The sequence below is a fragment of the Podarcis tiliguerta genome, assembly GCF_965153285.1.
Source record: "Podarcis tiliguerta genome assembly, chromosome: 8".
Taxonomy (NCBI): Eukaryota; Metazoa; Chordata; class Lepidosauria; order Squamata; family Lacertidae; genus Podarcis; species Podarcis tiliguerta.
Window position 1 is genome coordinate 64,732,380 of NC_139541.1, and position 16,298 is coordinate 64,748,677.

The following is a 16,298-nucleotide window of genomic DNA, read 5'->3' on the forward strand; positions in this document are numbered from 1 at the left end:
GGGGCTGCCTCAGCCTCCCCTGACCCAACCGGTAGTGGAGCAGCTGTATGTGATGGCCCAGCTGAAGGCAACGAGATAATCCCCGCATCTGGAGCCAGGGCAGGCTCAGGCCCTTGACTCAGCCCAGCTGGTGTTTGTTGCAGGGGAACCTGTGCAGACTGGGACTCTTCAGGATCAGGCCCCAGACTTGGTTCAGATGATGCCTGAGACAAAGGATCTGGTGCAGACTGAGACTCCTCTGGTTCCGAATCCAAGCCCGTCCCAGGCCATCACAACTGGTGTACTAAAAAAAAAAGTGACGGGCTTGGCACAGGTCCGTGTTAACTGAAATAATGGCATATTTGCATAGAATTGTAAGTTGGAAGCAACCCTGAGGGTCATCTAGTCCAACCCCCTGTAATACAGGAATTTCAGCTAAAACATCCATTACAGATGGCCATCCAACTTCTGCTTTAAAAACTCAGAGGGAGAGTCCATCACCTTTCCACAGCCAAACAACTCTTACCCTCAGAAAGTTCTTCCTGATGTTTAGTCAGAATCTCCTTTCCTGTAACTTTGAAGCCATTGGTTCGGGTAAGAGCAGGAGAAAACAAGCTTGCTCCATCTTCCCTGCACCTGCTTTTAGATTAAAAGCCTAATGGGGCAGAGAAACCTGTCAAACTTGTCAAACACCAAGTACATATTAAAGTACGTAAAAGAGGTACGTATCCACTCTTCTTTGGACTACGATCCCATACATTAAGCATGCTGTGTTACAAAGAACCAGTGTGGTGTAGTGGTTAGAGTGTTGGACTAAGACCTGGGAGTAAAGGTAAAGGTAAAGGGACCCCTGACCATTAGGTCCAGTCGTGGTCGACTCTGGGGTTGCGGTGCTCATCTCACTTTATTGGCCGAGGGAGCCAGCGTACAGCTTCCAGGTCATGTGGCCAGCATGACTAAGCCGCTTCTGGCGAACCAGAGCAGCGCATGGAAACGCCATTTACCTTCCCGCTGGAGCGGTACCTATTTATCTACTTGCACTTTGATGTGCTTTCGAACTGCTAGGTTGGCAGGAGCAGGGACCGAGCAACGGGAGCTCACCCCGTCACGGGGATTTGAACTGCCGACCTTCTGATCGGCAAGTCCTAGGCTCTGTGGTGACCAGGGTTCGAATCCCCATTCGGCCATGAAGCCCACTGAGTGATCTTGGGCCAGTTGCCGCCTCTCAGCCGAAATTACCTCACAGAGTGGCTGCTGGGGATTAAATGATATGGGGGACAACCATGCAGGAGTGCCAGCTTGGCCTCACAACCATGGGTGCCTGAGGCTGTGGGTGCCATGCAGCGGGCATGGCCCTGGCACTGAAATTTGTGGATGCCCGGCCCCTTCATGGGGAATTTTGTGGGTGCTCGGGCACCCAGGGCCTCAAGGAGTCGGCACCTATGCAGCCATGTTTGCCACCTTGCACACTTTTGAGGATTGGTAGGATATAAATGCGATACATAGATGGCAGTCCAGAACTGAGATAGAAGGAGAAAGGGAAAGACCTGAAGAAAAGACCATGAGAACAAGTGGAAACGAGACCGAAACTTTGGAAGCCATGCTTGGTGTTTTGTCACAGAGACAATAATTGCCTTACTGAGGTTGTGAAATGAAAATCACTTCAACGTAAGCTCAAATGGTATCAGTGGGACTGAGTACATATATACAGGGGTGGGATCCACCTTGCATTTTTATCCTGTTCTGTTTCCAAGGTGATGCCATAGCCTGTTAATCAAAGATTATTTGGACAGTCTGGGGCTTCTTTCAATTCTGTAATACAGTGGTACCTCGGTTTAAGAACAGCCCTGTTTACAAACTATTCTGTTTATGAACTCCGCAAAACCGGAAGTAGTGTCCTGGTTTGCGAACTTTACCTTGTTTTAAGAACGGAATCCGAACAGTGGAAGGGCACCGGTGGCGGCAGACCTCATTAGGGAAAGCACGCTGGTTTAAGAATGGTTTCGGTTTAAGAACAGACATCCGGCACAGATTAAGTTCGTAAACCAAGGTACCATTGTACAAGGTTTTCCCCTTGCTAGACTTTGCCCCAGCCAGTAAATACAGACTGTCTCTTTACATAGAAGACAAAAGCCATTGTTGGCAGTTTGGAATTGGGCATGCTAGAAATTGCTTCACATAGAAATTGAAGCCCCCCCACCCCAGTTAGTTATAATCAAAACAAACTTAGAAACACCCACAGATTGAGCATATTTCAGTGAACTCTTAACCGAGAACTCCCACATGAGTTATCAAGGATGCAATGTCTAGACATATTTTTTGGCGGGGGGTGGAATTGTTCCATTTTGGATAAAAGCCTAGCTTGCTGCAGGCCCAGCTCATAAAAGCCTATGGATGCAGATCATCTTTCAGAAAATAAGTTATGCTGCACACACTTTGCACTTTGGTGATGTCTCAGTATTTGATCTATTCCAGAGTAGTATAGATTTGATGCTGGGAGAATATGTGAGTCAGGAAAGGAAATGATAATCATAATCAACAACAACAAAAGAGAAAGAAAACCACACAACATATTTTTATTTTTTTAAAAAGCTTTTTAGGGGTATATTTTCACCATTTGGAAATGACATCCACCAGCTAGACTGCTGACTGGGAGTGGCTGCCAAGACCATAGAACACCAGTCCTGAAAGACCTACATTGGCTCCCAGTATGTTTCCGAGCACAATTCAAAGTGTTGGTGCTGACCTTTAAAGCCCCAAAAGGCCTCGGCCCAGTCTATCTGAAGGAGCGTCTCCACCCCTTACCACCTCTTTTTCCATCTTGGACTGCAGTTCCCTCCTCACATTGTTTATTCTGTTATCACCAAGTTGAGCCCACACCTGCAGCGGGCAGGTACAGTAGGAGAAAATAGGAAGATACCCTCTTGTGGTACTGATCAGAAACAGCATAAAGAAACCAGAGGGCTATTTACAGTGGATGAGGTTCTGAAATATATATATCCTAATACAGGCATGTCCAAAGTTCGTTTTGGGGGCCTAATCCAGCATGCCGGTCAGTTTAATCTGGCTCCTGTGGTAGTTTATTTCCTGGGGTAAAATCCTATAAAAAGCTCAAGAACTTCAATCCTAAAAAAACTGTGGTCGGCCCTCACGCATGTTCACTTCATCAAATCTGGCCCTGTTTGAAAAAAGTTTGGACACCCCTGTCCTAATATATATACATTTTTGCCTAATAGATATATGTTTTTGCAAGCTATTTCCCCTAACATAATGCTGGTTTGCAATCTGGATCCAGACCTGATTTGGAAATCTGAATATTGTACACACAAGCATTGGGAAGCCAAAACAGCTGTAACTTTGTTTTTTCACCCATGTGTATGACATTTGGAAACATGGTAGCCTCTCAAGAGGGGATTAGCCTTGGCAACTTTCAGATAGCTCCAGGGATTATTGTGCTAGCCACTTTTAAAGTTTGGTTTAAAGTACAGAGGGGGTGGAGGTGGGGAAAGAGAGAAAAATAGGAGGGAGATGCAAAGGCAGAGAGGGAGAGGGAGAAAGAAAGAGAACAACTGCACTATTTGGTTCATGAACCTGAGGTTCCCCACAACCGTAAATGCTCTTGGTAAACAGAGTCATTACTTGCCTTTGGTGTGCATGTGTGTTCCCTTTTAAATGTTTACTTTGAGCTCCCCCTCCCTACCGTATTTCAAAATTAAAGATCTAAAATGTCAGGATACATCTTAATTGCACAGTAAGGTAAAGGTAAAGGGACCCCTGACCATTAGGTCCAGTCGTGACCGATTCTGGGGTTGTGGCGCTCATCTCGTTTTATTGGCCGAGGGAGCCGGCGTTTGTCCACAGACAGCTTCCAGGTCATGTGGCCAGCATGGCGAACCAGAGCAGCACACGGAAATGCGGTTTACCTTCCCACCTATTTATCTACTCGCACTTTGACGTGCTTTCAAACTGCTAAGTTGGCAGGAGCAGGGACCGAGCAACGGGAGCTTACCCCGTTGTGGGGATTCGAACCGCCAGCCTTATGATTGGCAAGTCCTAGGCTCTGTGGTTTAACCCATAGCGCCACCCGTGTCCTTAATTGCACACATGGACACTAACAGGCCATGCAGTGCACAGCCTGTAATTTCACACCCTGCTGTTGTAGAGGCGTACTTAGAACTTTTGAAAGAGTGTTGTTTGATGACAGTCTTGTTCTAGAGATGTTGCTTCTCAGGGTCAGGCTCCAGGGTTTGGGCAGCAGTGCAGAGAGGGGTGGGATGCTCAGCAAGATGCCCCTAGTGAGCTACCCCATTCCACAAGCCTGTCAAATCTTCACTGCTTCCAACAGATCACTGCTGCTACTCACTGCTTGGTGGCTTGAGAAGGTTGTGAGCAGGTGAGCAGTGATGCATGATGCTAGTGAGTTGCAACTAAATGTTGGGGCCTCAGGAGCTACCTGGGGATACTGGCCCCCCAGGGCTGGCCCTGCTTCTTGCATTTCTACTAGTAAGAAGTACAAGGAGTGTAGATAATACTGATGCTGAAAAGTGATGTCAGGTCACTCAAAATATGGCCCAGACCTGGAAAGAGAGACCAGAGAAGCCCATGGAACAAGTCCAAGTCAGAACAGGCATTTTGAATCAATGTGTTTTATTCACATCTTCAGAGCAATGCACAGATGGGGGGAAAATAGCAAACATTTCAAGGCCTTAAAAAAAAAGAAAGATTTAAAATAGTGAAATAATTCTGAACACTGAAAATCAAAATTCCACCAAGAGCATCCCTGCTTTTGCATGCATGTCTAATTCAAGTAATAGAGTGTTTCAAAAATAAACTTGCTCATCATCACATGATGGAGAGAATGTCAAAAACTTTAAAGCTTTCTCTGGCATAAATCCCTTACCAAGGCATGGAAGCGGCACGCAAGACGTCTCACAGCCAAACTCGCTTATCCCCTGGGCTGAATATTTTTCTTCCTCGCTTGTAACGTTTCGGCTATCACTGTCACTGAGCGCTTCTGTGCGGCTTCTGGTATGATTCATTACCCTGAGCTGAAATCTACTACTGTCGGATTACGAGGATGATAGTTTGTGATGGCATGGAAATTTTTTAACTACAATTTCCTGCTGAGAGGGGGAAAGGGTGGTGGTGATAAAGGAAGAAACCAAGCTTGGTTTTCTAAAACAAAGCTAGAATGGCAGAACATGACACATCAGTTACATAAATATTTAGAATTGAGACCTTCTGTCCTTGCTTTGCTAGCTCATGAAGAGCAATCCTTAAACCGTGTCACTTACGGAGTGACAGGTATCATAGTGAATGCATAGGGATTAATAAAAATCGCTGTTCTTTAAGACAAAGATCCAGTCTGACTGAAATGAAATGAAAACCTTTGAAACAAGAAGCAGCAGCAGCTTTTATCAAAAAGCTCTTTCAGGTCTCCTCACTTCTTCAAATGAGTTTTAAAAGTAGAGACATGCAATCTAAATATACACTTCCCGAGTACTTCCTTGCTGACAAGAAACCACCTTAGCATTTAATAGCATGTAGGGAATGAAACCTTAATTCAGATGGTTGACAAAAAGAAAAAGATAAAAAGGGGAGGGAACCCTGGCTAATATGAGGACAGTGCCATCACTTCCTATCTCCTTGTGTGGCCATTGGGCTTAAGAATAATGTGGCAACTTATTCTCTGTGTTGTGTCTCCTGGGAGAAGATTTCTTCTATGCTATGCCAGAAGTGAATTGGCAGGACATCTCCAGCCTAGAGCAATTATAAGCAAGATATGGGTAAACTGAATTCTATACAGAAATGAGAAGAGCAACAACTAAATAACAGATTAAAAAGTCTGACTTTGCAAAAGCAGAGTAGAACAAAATCCTTCTGGTTTATTCTCGCTTGGCTTTTCTTTTCCTCTGCTGCTCACCATCCTGTCTTGTGATTTGTTCTTCATAAAAGGGTTCATGTTTTCTCCTACCCTACCTGTCTAAGAGCCCCCCCAACAATTCAGCTCCCTTCCTCTTTGGTGAAATTTTATACCTAGATTCTGGCTGCTGCATTCATCCCTCTTTAAAGATGTTGAAGCCTTGACATTTGTTTTCTGTATAAGCTCAGTATATACTAGTTTTGGTGTGTGCTGACTGGAAAGCACACTCTTTTGCCAAAGAACCTGGATTTGGTTTTTGTGCCACGTGGTTGCACTGCTGCAGTGACCACAGAAGTGAGACAGGAAGCATTCCTCAACCTAAAGCCCCCTTTTGGTGGATAAATTAGCACTTGGCTCCTGAGCCCTACAAAAATAAACAAACCTTCTCACATCTATGCAGAGAAGTAACTTGCAGAACCTTGCTGAATCTTCTCAGTCATGGATATCAAGGGCTGTTTTCCTCTTGCATGACAAACACAGGAGTGCTCCATCTGATCACTGGGAGTGGCTAGGCAGTCCTCACATTTTTTCATTAATTGATACTTCCATGCTACATTTCCAATTGCATGAGGGATCCGTGGGAGTGTTTCTGCGCTTAGAAACTACAAGGTGTACACAGTTGCCCTGAGAGTCAGTTCAAGAACAAGAGAAGAAAAAAGCAAGAAGCCTGTTTCCATGTTTCTTGCTCGCCAGTTAGACTGAGTGTTTCCCTCAAAAGTTCTGCTTGCATTTAACCAATATCCTGAACTGTTTTACTGCATGAATGTGCAACTTGCAGTTACAATTTGCATATATGTGGCCTTAATTTTGCCCTGCTAAAGGTGCCCATTGTTTCTTCTTATCTGCCAGAAGTATACATAGAGAAAACTAAGATGAAAATGTCCTTTGGAAAATATACTCTCTTATAAAATAAGATTATGTATTTTTTTTAAATGCCTCTCTTACCCAGCACCATAAAAGTTATATGGAATATCTCTTTTACAGCAACAGTCATGTGGCATCCTGTCTTCTGTTGTCTCTCTCAAGTATTAATAGAGATTCTCTCTATCACACTCTTTCAATGATAGCTCTTCTACGTAGAAGGCTTAAACTCCTTAGCTTCTTATACAAAAATAGAAAGCTATGAGACATATTGCCTCTGCAGATTTATTAAATACTGTTCAGACTCAGCAGCCTGGATTGTGGACTATTTACAAGTCTTATGTCATCTTGACTTTAGGAAGGTTACAGAGACTCTTAAATAGTTGGGAGATCAAAAGTGGAGAGATGTATGTGAAGTGGATGTAACGGAAAGCTTGACACCATTCTTCACAGAAATGTCACACATTTGCTTATAAGGTAAGTTAAAAGGAGAGAAAGACATACCACCACTGACCAACAGGAAGAGCATCCTTTGCCAGCTCACATTCTTCATGTCAACAATGTAAGACACTAACAACAGAGCAGTATCCTTGCTATGCTATACAGAAGTTCCCTTTTACTCCCTCAAGTTTAAACAGTTATCAACCCTAAAAATGGCTTGACATTAAATAAACAGAAGGCTTGGCTTGCTTTAGATGAGACACTAGTCCAAGGGATTCTATTGTCTGCTAAACACCAGGGCAGCGAATGAGGGGTGACTTTGATGTGCATGCAAGAGAGAGAGAGGAGTTATATGAGAGGGTTCATAAGCTCTTCCACATCCGAAGGGAGGAACATTAGAGCATGTGCCCTTCCCAAGTTATACTGTATTTTGATGGGGCAGGGGTTGAAGAAGTGAGAATGACTGCCTACATTATTGTACAGTGTGGGCTGCTAATTAGGGGACAGCAACAGAAATATGGACTACATGGCCATTACCTGCTGCAGGTGTAAAGGCAATGTCTCCATAGACAAACTGAGCTTATTTTCAGAATCTGCCTTCCCCAGTGAAGATCTGTGTCAAATTGCTCTCTTTTAATATTCTTTTGGCACCTTGCATCCCCCCCTCCCGCCCCAACTATTTTTTCATCTACCCATATGGTCCTGTGCATTTCAGCAAAAGCTCCCAGAGATTGGTCAGCTGCACAGCAAAGCATGCAGATATCATTCTAAAGTCTAAGACTACCACTGAACTGAATGGAGGATGCGAGGCAGCAGTCCTTAGTAGCTTGTACGTTTGGCTCCTTTGTGCTTAAGTGGTCCACACTAGATACTCCTGTTTATTAACCCACTGTGCTTTCAAAACAAAAGGCTTCAGAGTGGGGATTCCAGACTCTTTCCAACAATTCTTGCCTCAGAAAGATCACTACAGAGAGGGATGTGCCATCCCTAAACTTTCCTTGCACTGAACCACAAGGAGATGAAAACATTTAAAACATACTCTAGTAGTTTTGTTATGGCTCTCCAGAGGTTTTCCTACAGTTCAATTAGGGGAGCCCTCCACCCAAGTGATTGACTTATCTTTTGTTGGAACAATCTCCCAATAGCCTTTATTAGACCTATCTTCATTTCATCTCTTAACCTCTGCAATTGCACAGCTTGAAGTGCAGGTATAATAGCTCGATAATCAATGGTATGGAGTCAAGACTTCATTCCTGGCACTCCTTACTCCCTGCCAAATCCTGCTAGACCAAAATAGTAATTGCCAGTGCTTGAATAGCTGAAAGAGAATAAAAATTCAAAACGAGTTTGGAAAAAGCACAGATGTTTGATGAGGATTTCAACAGCAGTGCTTTGAAGAATCTGTCTCTTTCCTTGTTCCCTTAAAGCCTATCCCCAAGTTCTGCACATAAAGAAGTCGTCGTGGACATCAGTGATATCTTGGATTCTCTTTTAGGCACTATCAACAGGTTAGTCAGTTTGGCTCCCCACCAATAGCAATACCCGGGATTCCTCTTATAACTGGAGGCATCATCAAGATCTTCACAAAAGATCAATTTAACCATACCCATATTCAATTAGAAAAAAACACACAATTAATAATCTCTTCCTAGAAGGGAAGCCACTAAATCCATTCCAAGTGGCAGAAGGGATTGTACTTCTTTGGGATCCTTTCAGCAGGTTCCAGAGTCTGAAATGCAATTAGACCACTGCCTTTCCAAGGTCCCGACCTGCTCAATATTCAGTAACATGGATCTCTGCTGCTGAGTTGTTCTTTGAAGGCCTTTCCCAGCTCTGATCTCCTGGCTCAGACTGGTCCTGGAGGGGCTGCTTCAGTCTTCTTCCGCAGTCTTGAACATGAGGATGGCATTGTATATTTTAAGTGCTGGTCCCAGCTTGATACTCAGAATTTTAACAATGTCTGACTGGTTCAGGAGAAGGAAGGCTTCACCATCGATCTGCTGGTGGATGGAAAAATAAAAAGAAAGTCAATATTACGGCTGGGACAATCCAGCTTCCATATGCTTAAAATTAACACAGCATGGGAAGGGCACTAAGAATGACATTTGATAGGATAATCAATTACACCCTTGGTAAGCTTTTTCCAAGCAGTATCCTTTAGTGTACTTCAGATCTTTTGCAGGTGGCAGCTTTCTGTAAGGGAGGACAGGGTTATAGACTCTAAGCGCCTGAATAGAAATGGCTACTTTAAAAAGTTATTGTGGTGGGGAAGTGTCCAAGTGTCCTTCACACCATAGGTCTCACATTCAATTCCTGGCATCCCCAGTCAAAAGCAGCTAAAGCAGGAGCTGGGGAAGGACTCTATATATCGGAGACCCGAAAGCAGTTGTTAGTCAAAGCAGACAAGATTGGGCTGGATGCACCAATAGGTCCACCCTGTTTAAGGGAGCTTCATACATTGCTTGGTAAGAACAGAACCAATGTCTGAGAAGCTTTTGTACTTTACAATTCAACAGAGAAATGGTGCTTCATTATATATATGGTATATGCTGAAACAGTCTCAAGGTCCTTCCCTTACTGCAAGGGGCAGTGAACTATTTTCAGCCTGAGGGCTGCACAATGCTTTCTGGGCAACCTTCCAGGGGTGATATACCAGTGGTGGGCAGGCCAGAGGCTAAAGTGGGCAGAGCAACGAATATGAAATTTACCTCTGTATAGTAGGCTAGCTTTAAACACACTCCTCTCTCCTCCATCCAGGTAAGCCAGAAGCATGGGAAGAGTCCTTGCATTTGGCTCCCAAGCCCAAGGTTCCCCACCCCTAAATTACTATGCTAACTTTAAGGTGGTTGTACATGGGGTCACCCAAAATTCTCTTTAGAGGTGCCTCACTACACACCCCACTTGGCTGTGTTGCATTGAGGTGACTGGGTGGTGTGTCTGTTACTACTCCTCAACAATAACCCCTTTGCTTTCCTGACAGACCATGGTTGGACCTAGCAGGGGAAATAGGAGGGGGAATTGGGGGGGGGGGGGCTTCTATCTGCAGTGAAAAGAAACGAAAAGCAGAGTTCACCTCAAGTTCTGCCAGCATGCAGAAATGGAGAGGAGAGGGCTGCTTTCTAGTGGAAGGGATAAAATCTTCTAATTTTCATGCCCCAGAGCAAGTGGGAGGAACAACCCACATGAGGAAACAATATTTCACAGATGAACAACCCTGTTCCAACCTTAGTACATGTGCTGCTAATGCTCTACATTTGTGATGCTGATTGGTGCTTTCTATGTAGAGTTGATAGGAACGTTATCCATGAGACATACAGCAGTACCTCCTCTTACGTAAACCTCGGGACACGTAAGCGGCAAACCCGGAAGTATATTTCCGGGGTTTTGCCACGTGTGCTTGCGCAGAAGTGGTCCCTCCGGTTGCGGAAACCTCGGGGATTCGACCGGACCTCTGGAACGGATCCCATCCGCAACCAGAAGTACTACTGTATTATGAATTGTCAGTGGTTGTACAATTGCTTAGGGGTCCAGGGAAATGGTTGCTGCTTTTGCTACATTTGTCCTTCTTGTAGTGTTATTTTTAAAAGTCTTCTCTCTCTCTTTTCAGATGCAAACTATGGAATCTTCAATTGTTAAGGCAGAAATGTGATGCGTCTTGTGCATGCGGTTGAGCTTTATTTTCTTTTGCAAGATCTCAAAAAGAAAAAAGAAGTTTTTGAGCTATTTTTAAGGAAATTCACCAAAATCTACACTTCTGACATGGGTTGCCATACATCAGGATTTTCCTGGACATTTAAGCGATTTCTGGCCAGATACTGTTTCCAATAGCCAAATCCCGGATGTATGGCAACCCTACTTGTGAAGGAAAGCTTTGCCCCTTTAGGCCAGCAGCTATTGAGGAGCCTGTTCATGTATGGACTGTGTTGTTCCTAAATCACTCCTAGTAAGGAATTGCTGGATCCATTTTCTGGCCAGAATAGTAGGCTGACCATTGGAGTGTTAAGTTTACATATTTGTTAAATGATGTAGACAAATGCATAATTTTCAAAGCAGCTTTGTTTGCGGTTTCAGTGGCTAAACTTAGAAGGAGCTTTGTAGACAGGAATGTAGTAGACAGTGGGGGTGATAGGAAGAATACCCAAGACCTGTCGTTTTTCTTCTCCAGTGTGGTTAGTTTTTATCTGCTGTTACTAAATAATGCATGTTTTGTGTGTTTGATGCTATATTTTTGAAGGCTATTGCTTACAATAAAGCAAATGACTGGTTTGTAATGTTAGAATCATAGAATTGTAGAGTTGAAAGTGACCATGAGGGTCCCTGGTAGAGTCTCATGCTCTACCAACTGAGCTATATAAGCCCAGCATGTTGCTAATGTGCTGTTGAAGTGTTGCTCAGGAAGCACAGAACAGTGACTAGTCTTCCACCAACGAAAGCACCAGCGTAGTTTAACTACCATTGGGCTGCAGCTTGCCCTGGTGGAATGAGGACAGGTTAGATACCCAAAAGAGAATGATTAGAGAGGTACATAACATCTTCAGAAATTCTTTCTTTTAATACACAGACTACATTCAAAGACTGCAAATTTAAAGTTGGTAGTGTGCGATTGGGGTTTAGTTGAGCAGGATCGAGTACAAATACATATTTTAAGTTGCCAGCTCAACTTTCCATCTATATGTGGGAAAGATGGGAAGATGCAAATGATACTGAGGAAATGAAAAAAAAAAAACCCATTGTAAAAGACTTTGAAGAGTAGCAATGAAAATTCGTTATATAAGAGCTTATATAAAACAGTAATATAAAAATAAGTACCCATACAATCATTGCCCAACACACACAGCGAAATTTTACTGCAGCTCAATATGATGAAGGTCAAGAGCTTAATGCCCCCCAAATGATAGCTTATGCTAATTTATTTAAAGAGGATTAAAGCTTTGAACAGATCGATGAAAAAGTTTTGACTTGCATTAAAAAAGTTGGAAACTAGTAATCAGCTAAATAGGATGCTAATTTAATTGTACAGTACAGCTGGGCATCAAAGGCTTCAGCCCAGGAGTCAGAAAGTTCTCTGTCCACACTATCCTTTGGCAAGTCACTTAATAGTCCAGCTCCTTGGTTTCTAGAATTGTGGGCACCACGATTTATGAAGGATGTTGACAAGCTGGAACGCGTACAGAGGAGGGCAACCAAGATGATCAAGCGTATGGAAAGGCCGAAGGAGCTGGGTATGTTTAGCCTGGAAAAGAGGAGACTGAGAGGAGATATGATAGCCATGTTTAAATATCTCAAGGGCTACCACATGGAAGTGGGAACTAGATTGTTTTCTCCTGCTCTGGAGGGTAGGGCTTGAACCAATGGCTTCAAGTTACAAGAAAGGAGATTCCAACTAAACACACAGAAAAACTTTCTGACCACAAGAGCGGTTCGACAGTGAAATGGTCTCCCTCAGGGGGTTGTGGACTCTCCTCCCTTGGAGGTTTTTAAGCAGAGGTTGGGTGGCCATCTGTCATGGATGCTTTAGCTGAGATTCCTGCATTGCAGGGGGTTGGACTAGATGACCCCTGGGATCCCTTCCAACTTCACAATTCTATGATTCTATGAAAATGTGTGTGTTCAGAAACAAAGAATGAATGTTTGATCAAGTTCTACTCATATTGAGAAAACACTGCAGAAAGCTTTTGGATTCTTTCATTCCTTTCAGTTCTAACTACTACCAAGCTATTCAAGTTTCAGAAAGATCTCTTCAGCCTGTTGGCCCCCAAACAGGCATAATTCTCTGGCTGCTGATCGCTAGCAGCTTTACCCAATCTACTTGGCTACCTTTTTACATAGCTTGCACAATTTGTTCTCACATCAGCTATGGCCATTTAGTAAATAAAAATTAAAATAAAAGCACAACAGCCTACCATCTCTAGAATTATGTACCTAAATATGGTGTGTCTGGGCAGCTCAACTGCTGCTAATGGACTATTAAAGCAGATTTCAGCAATTCTGTCACCAACATCTTTTTCTTAGCCAAAGTCTCACAGAGAGGATATTTCTTCAATTTGGTTTCATTTCAGCCTGATCAGAAACCTATCCACTACATGCCAAATGAGCAGTGCTTTTCTTCTAGAAAGAAAGGTGCCAGTACTCACTAACATGCTGTTGGACTCCAACTCCCATTAGTCCCTGCTAGCATAGTTCAGGAATGGTGGGAGGTATAGTCCCCCAGCTTTGGAATGGCATAATGTTAGCTAGCCCTGCTCTATATCATGCCTTCCCCCAATGAGTAAGAATGCAGAATTACGTAGAAAGACCAGAATATGCAAATCTACTTGATTTCCACAATACAAAGCATTTGTGGAATGAGAATTTTCTCAGAACTTGATGTGGCTTGTGGCTAACTTTGGTGCATTGTTTTGATTTATAGTAATAGTGCCACTGTATTCTGCTCTGGTCAGACCTCACCTGGAGTACTGTGTCCAGTTCTGGGCACCACAGTTCAAGAAGGACACTGACAACTGGAACGTGTCCAGAGGAGGGCAACCAAAATGGTCAAAGGCCTGGAAACGATGCCTTATGAGGAACGGCTAAGGGAGCTGGGCATGTTTAGCCTGGAGAAGAGGAGGTTAAGGGGTGATATGATAGCCATGTTCAAATATATAAAAGGATGTCACATAGAGGAGGGAGAAAGGTTGTTTTCTGCTGCTCCAGAGAAGCGGACATGGAGCAATGGATCCAAACTACAAGAAAGAAGATTCCACCTAAACATTAGGAAGAACTTCCTGACAGTAAGAGCTGTTTGACAGTGGAATTTGCTGCCAAGGAGTGTGGTGGGGTCTCCTTCTTTGGAGGTCTTTAAGCAGAGGCTTGACAATCATATGTCAGGAGTGCTCTGATGGTGTTTCCTGCTTGGCAGGGGGTTGGACTCGATGGCCCTTGTGGTCTCTTCCAACTCTATGATTCTATGATTTTTCTTCTTCTCAATATCCCCCTCCAAGTGCCACAAATTATCCAAATGGAACAGATAGCAAGATGATGTAGCCTGCCATTAGCATTACATAGACAGCACTGGATTACCTCTTGTCGGAAGAGAGCAGCCTGATCCTTGCAGCCAGGAAGACGCTGGACAAATCCAGCCACCTAATGAAGTGTGGGAAATAACAGACAGAATTATTAAAGGGCTGTCCAGCAACCTAATAATAAAAGAAGTCCTGTCTGAAAAAATAACTTTTCATTCATTCAAACAAAATATTGCAAACATTAAGATTTTTCTTTCTTTGTCTCTAACCAAGAGATGGTAAGAATTAACTATTACATTATTTCCATTTTTAATATAAAAAACAACACTGGAGTTGATATAAGGTTTGACATAGATATGTACAGTAATATAGCACAGACAAGAAGCGTAGCAAGCACTAAGGAAAGAGAAGCCTTGAAGGCAGACAAACTTAGGGCCAACTCAATTGTGCATGGGTGCGCACCAGAAAAGCAGCATGCGGTCAAAGAGATGTGCTCCTGGGTCCTTTGCTTTCTGGCAGAGGATGCAGGGAAACATATATTGGACTACAGATGCCTATAGATGCAGATTAGCTGCAACACAAAGAGAAACAACATGAAGATGAGTTTAAAAACAAATACTGAATTTGAAGCAACGAAGCCTTATCAATCCAGGAATAATCAGCCCGCCTTACACATACAGCAGAATGAGGTAGGGTCCTGAGGTAGCTGAATGGACTTAACCACTTCAAGTTGCAGATGAGGGGACATGGGATTCCATTTTTGAGTGCTCCCCATTTGGAAAAAAACCTCCCTGTAGACAATATTTAAAATAATCAAGGACAAAGCTTTTAACCTAATCCACTCCCTGCTTTGCTAATTTTCTTTCTGAAAGCTTTTCATGGGGGGGCATACAAAAGTGGCACCCCCCCCCCGCACCTTTGGTGAGTAACAGTAGAATGTATTCTACCGGCTCATTCTGTTGCATGTGTAGGCCAGGCTATCTTCACAATGGTCTGGGGCCTAAGAGACAGAAGATGGGAGAAAATGGAAGGAGTGTATAAATTTTACTACAACTCTCAACCTGTATAGCTCTCCCCAAAATAAAACATGCTCTGATCTGGCAATTTTTCAGTAACCTCATGTTCCCTGAAGGGATTTATTCTATTATACAGACCTTGAGCTGTTACAGATGTGACATTCCTATCACCAATACCAAAGGACAAATAGTTACAAGGGACACTGTCAGAAACAATTTCTTCCTTTATATACCATAGGTTATCTAACTCCTTGCCTCTCAGCTTGCATAAGAAAAGTATACTGCCGATATGAATATAAATTCCTCTCTTACGTTTCTTTGCATAAGATCCTTCCTAGTTTATTATGCATATCCTTATGTTGGCATTACAAGAATTAGACTATGCCAGAAAGCAGGTCTCACTCTAAGATATAGTAAAAACCTGCAACTCTGGCTGATACAGTAATGACAACAATATGAGATTATTGAGCACAGGAAGCTGCCTTACACCAGGTCAGACTGTTTGTCCAGTAAGAACAGTACAGCTTACTGTGACTAACGAAGACTTTCGAGAGACTCCTGCAGGGGTCTCTCATACCACCTGAACATTTTAAACTAGAAATGCCAGGGATTAAATATGGGATGTTCTGCATGCAAGGCATGTGCTCTGCCATTGAGTTACAGCACCTTCTCAAGGGCTATATCAAAAGTTGCCCCAGCCTTTCTTGTATGAATGGGAACATGCACAAGAGAATAAAGAATGGTCCCAGGAGGAGGCCCATGTAGGGAAAAGAAGGGATAGAAATGAAAAGTTGCTCCTAGCTGGTAGGGGGCAAGATCAGATTAAATTCCAATGGATACTGCTAAAGGTAATTTCCATCATATGCTCCATTAAGATATGGGGAGGTGAAACCTAGGAATTTGGACATTGTTAAACACATCCCATTGCACTGCAGATAGTGCCACTATTGTAAAAGACCCTCAGTTCACCCAGCAAACGCTTTAAACTGTGTTTGTTTGCAGTAAAAAAAAATGCACAAAAGAAAGTAGGATTTGACACTGTCGTTTTGAAATTCTGCAAAGAGGAACCAGCCTTGT

The 16,298-nt window shown here is 43.3% G+C and overlaps 1 protein-coding gene across 26 annotated transcripts in view; it reads right to left on the reverse strand.

The window, feature by feature from the left end:
• Window positions 1-4,609: 4,609 nt before the first annotated feature.
• The window catches only part of LOC310684222 (lethal(3)malignant brain tumor-like protein 4), a 60,836-nt gene continuing 49,147 nt past the window's right edge, over window positions 4,610-16,298 (reverse strand). For all 26 annotated transcript variants that reach the window (XM_083454941.1, XM_083454932.1, XM_083454942.1 and 23 more), the window contains 2 exons: window positions 14,264-14,326; window positions 4,610-9,204 (listed from right to left, as the gene is read on the reverse strand). In XM_083454941.1, the coding sequence (XP_083311067.1) occupies window positions 9,076-9,204; window positions 14,264-14,326 (192 nt within the window). In that variant the 3' untranslated portion in view covers window positions 4,610-9,075. The remainder of the gene's footprint in view (window positions 9,205-14,263; window positions 14,327-16,298) is intronic.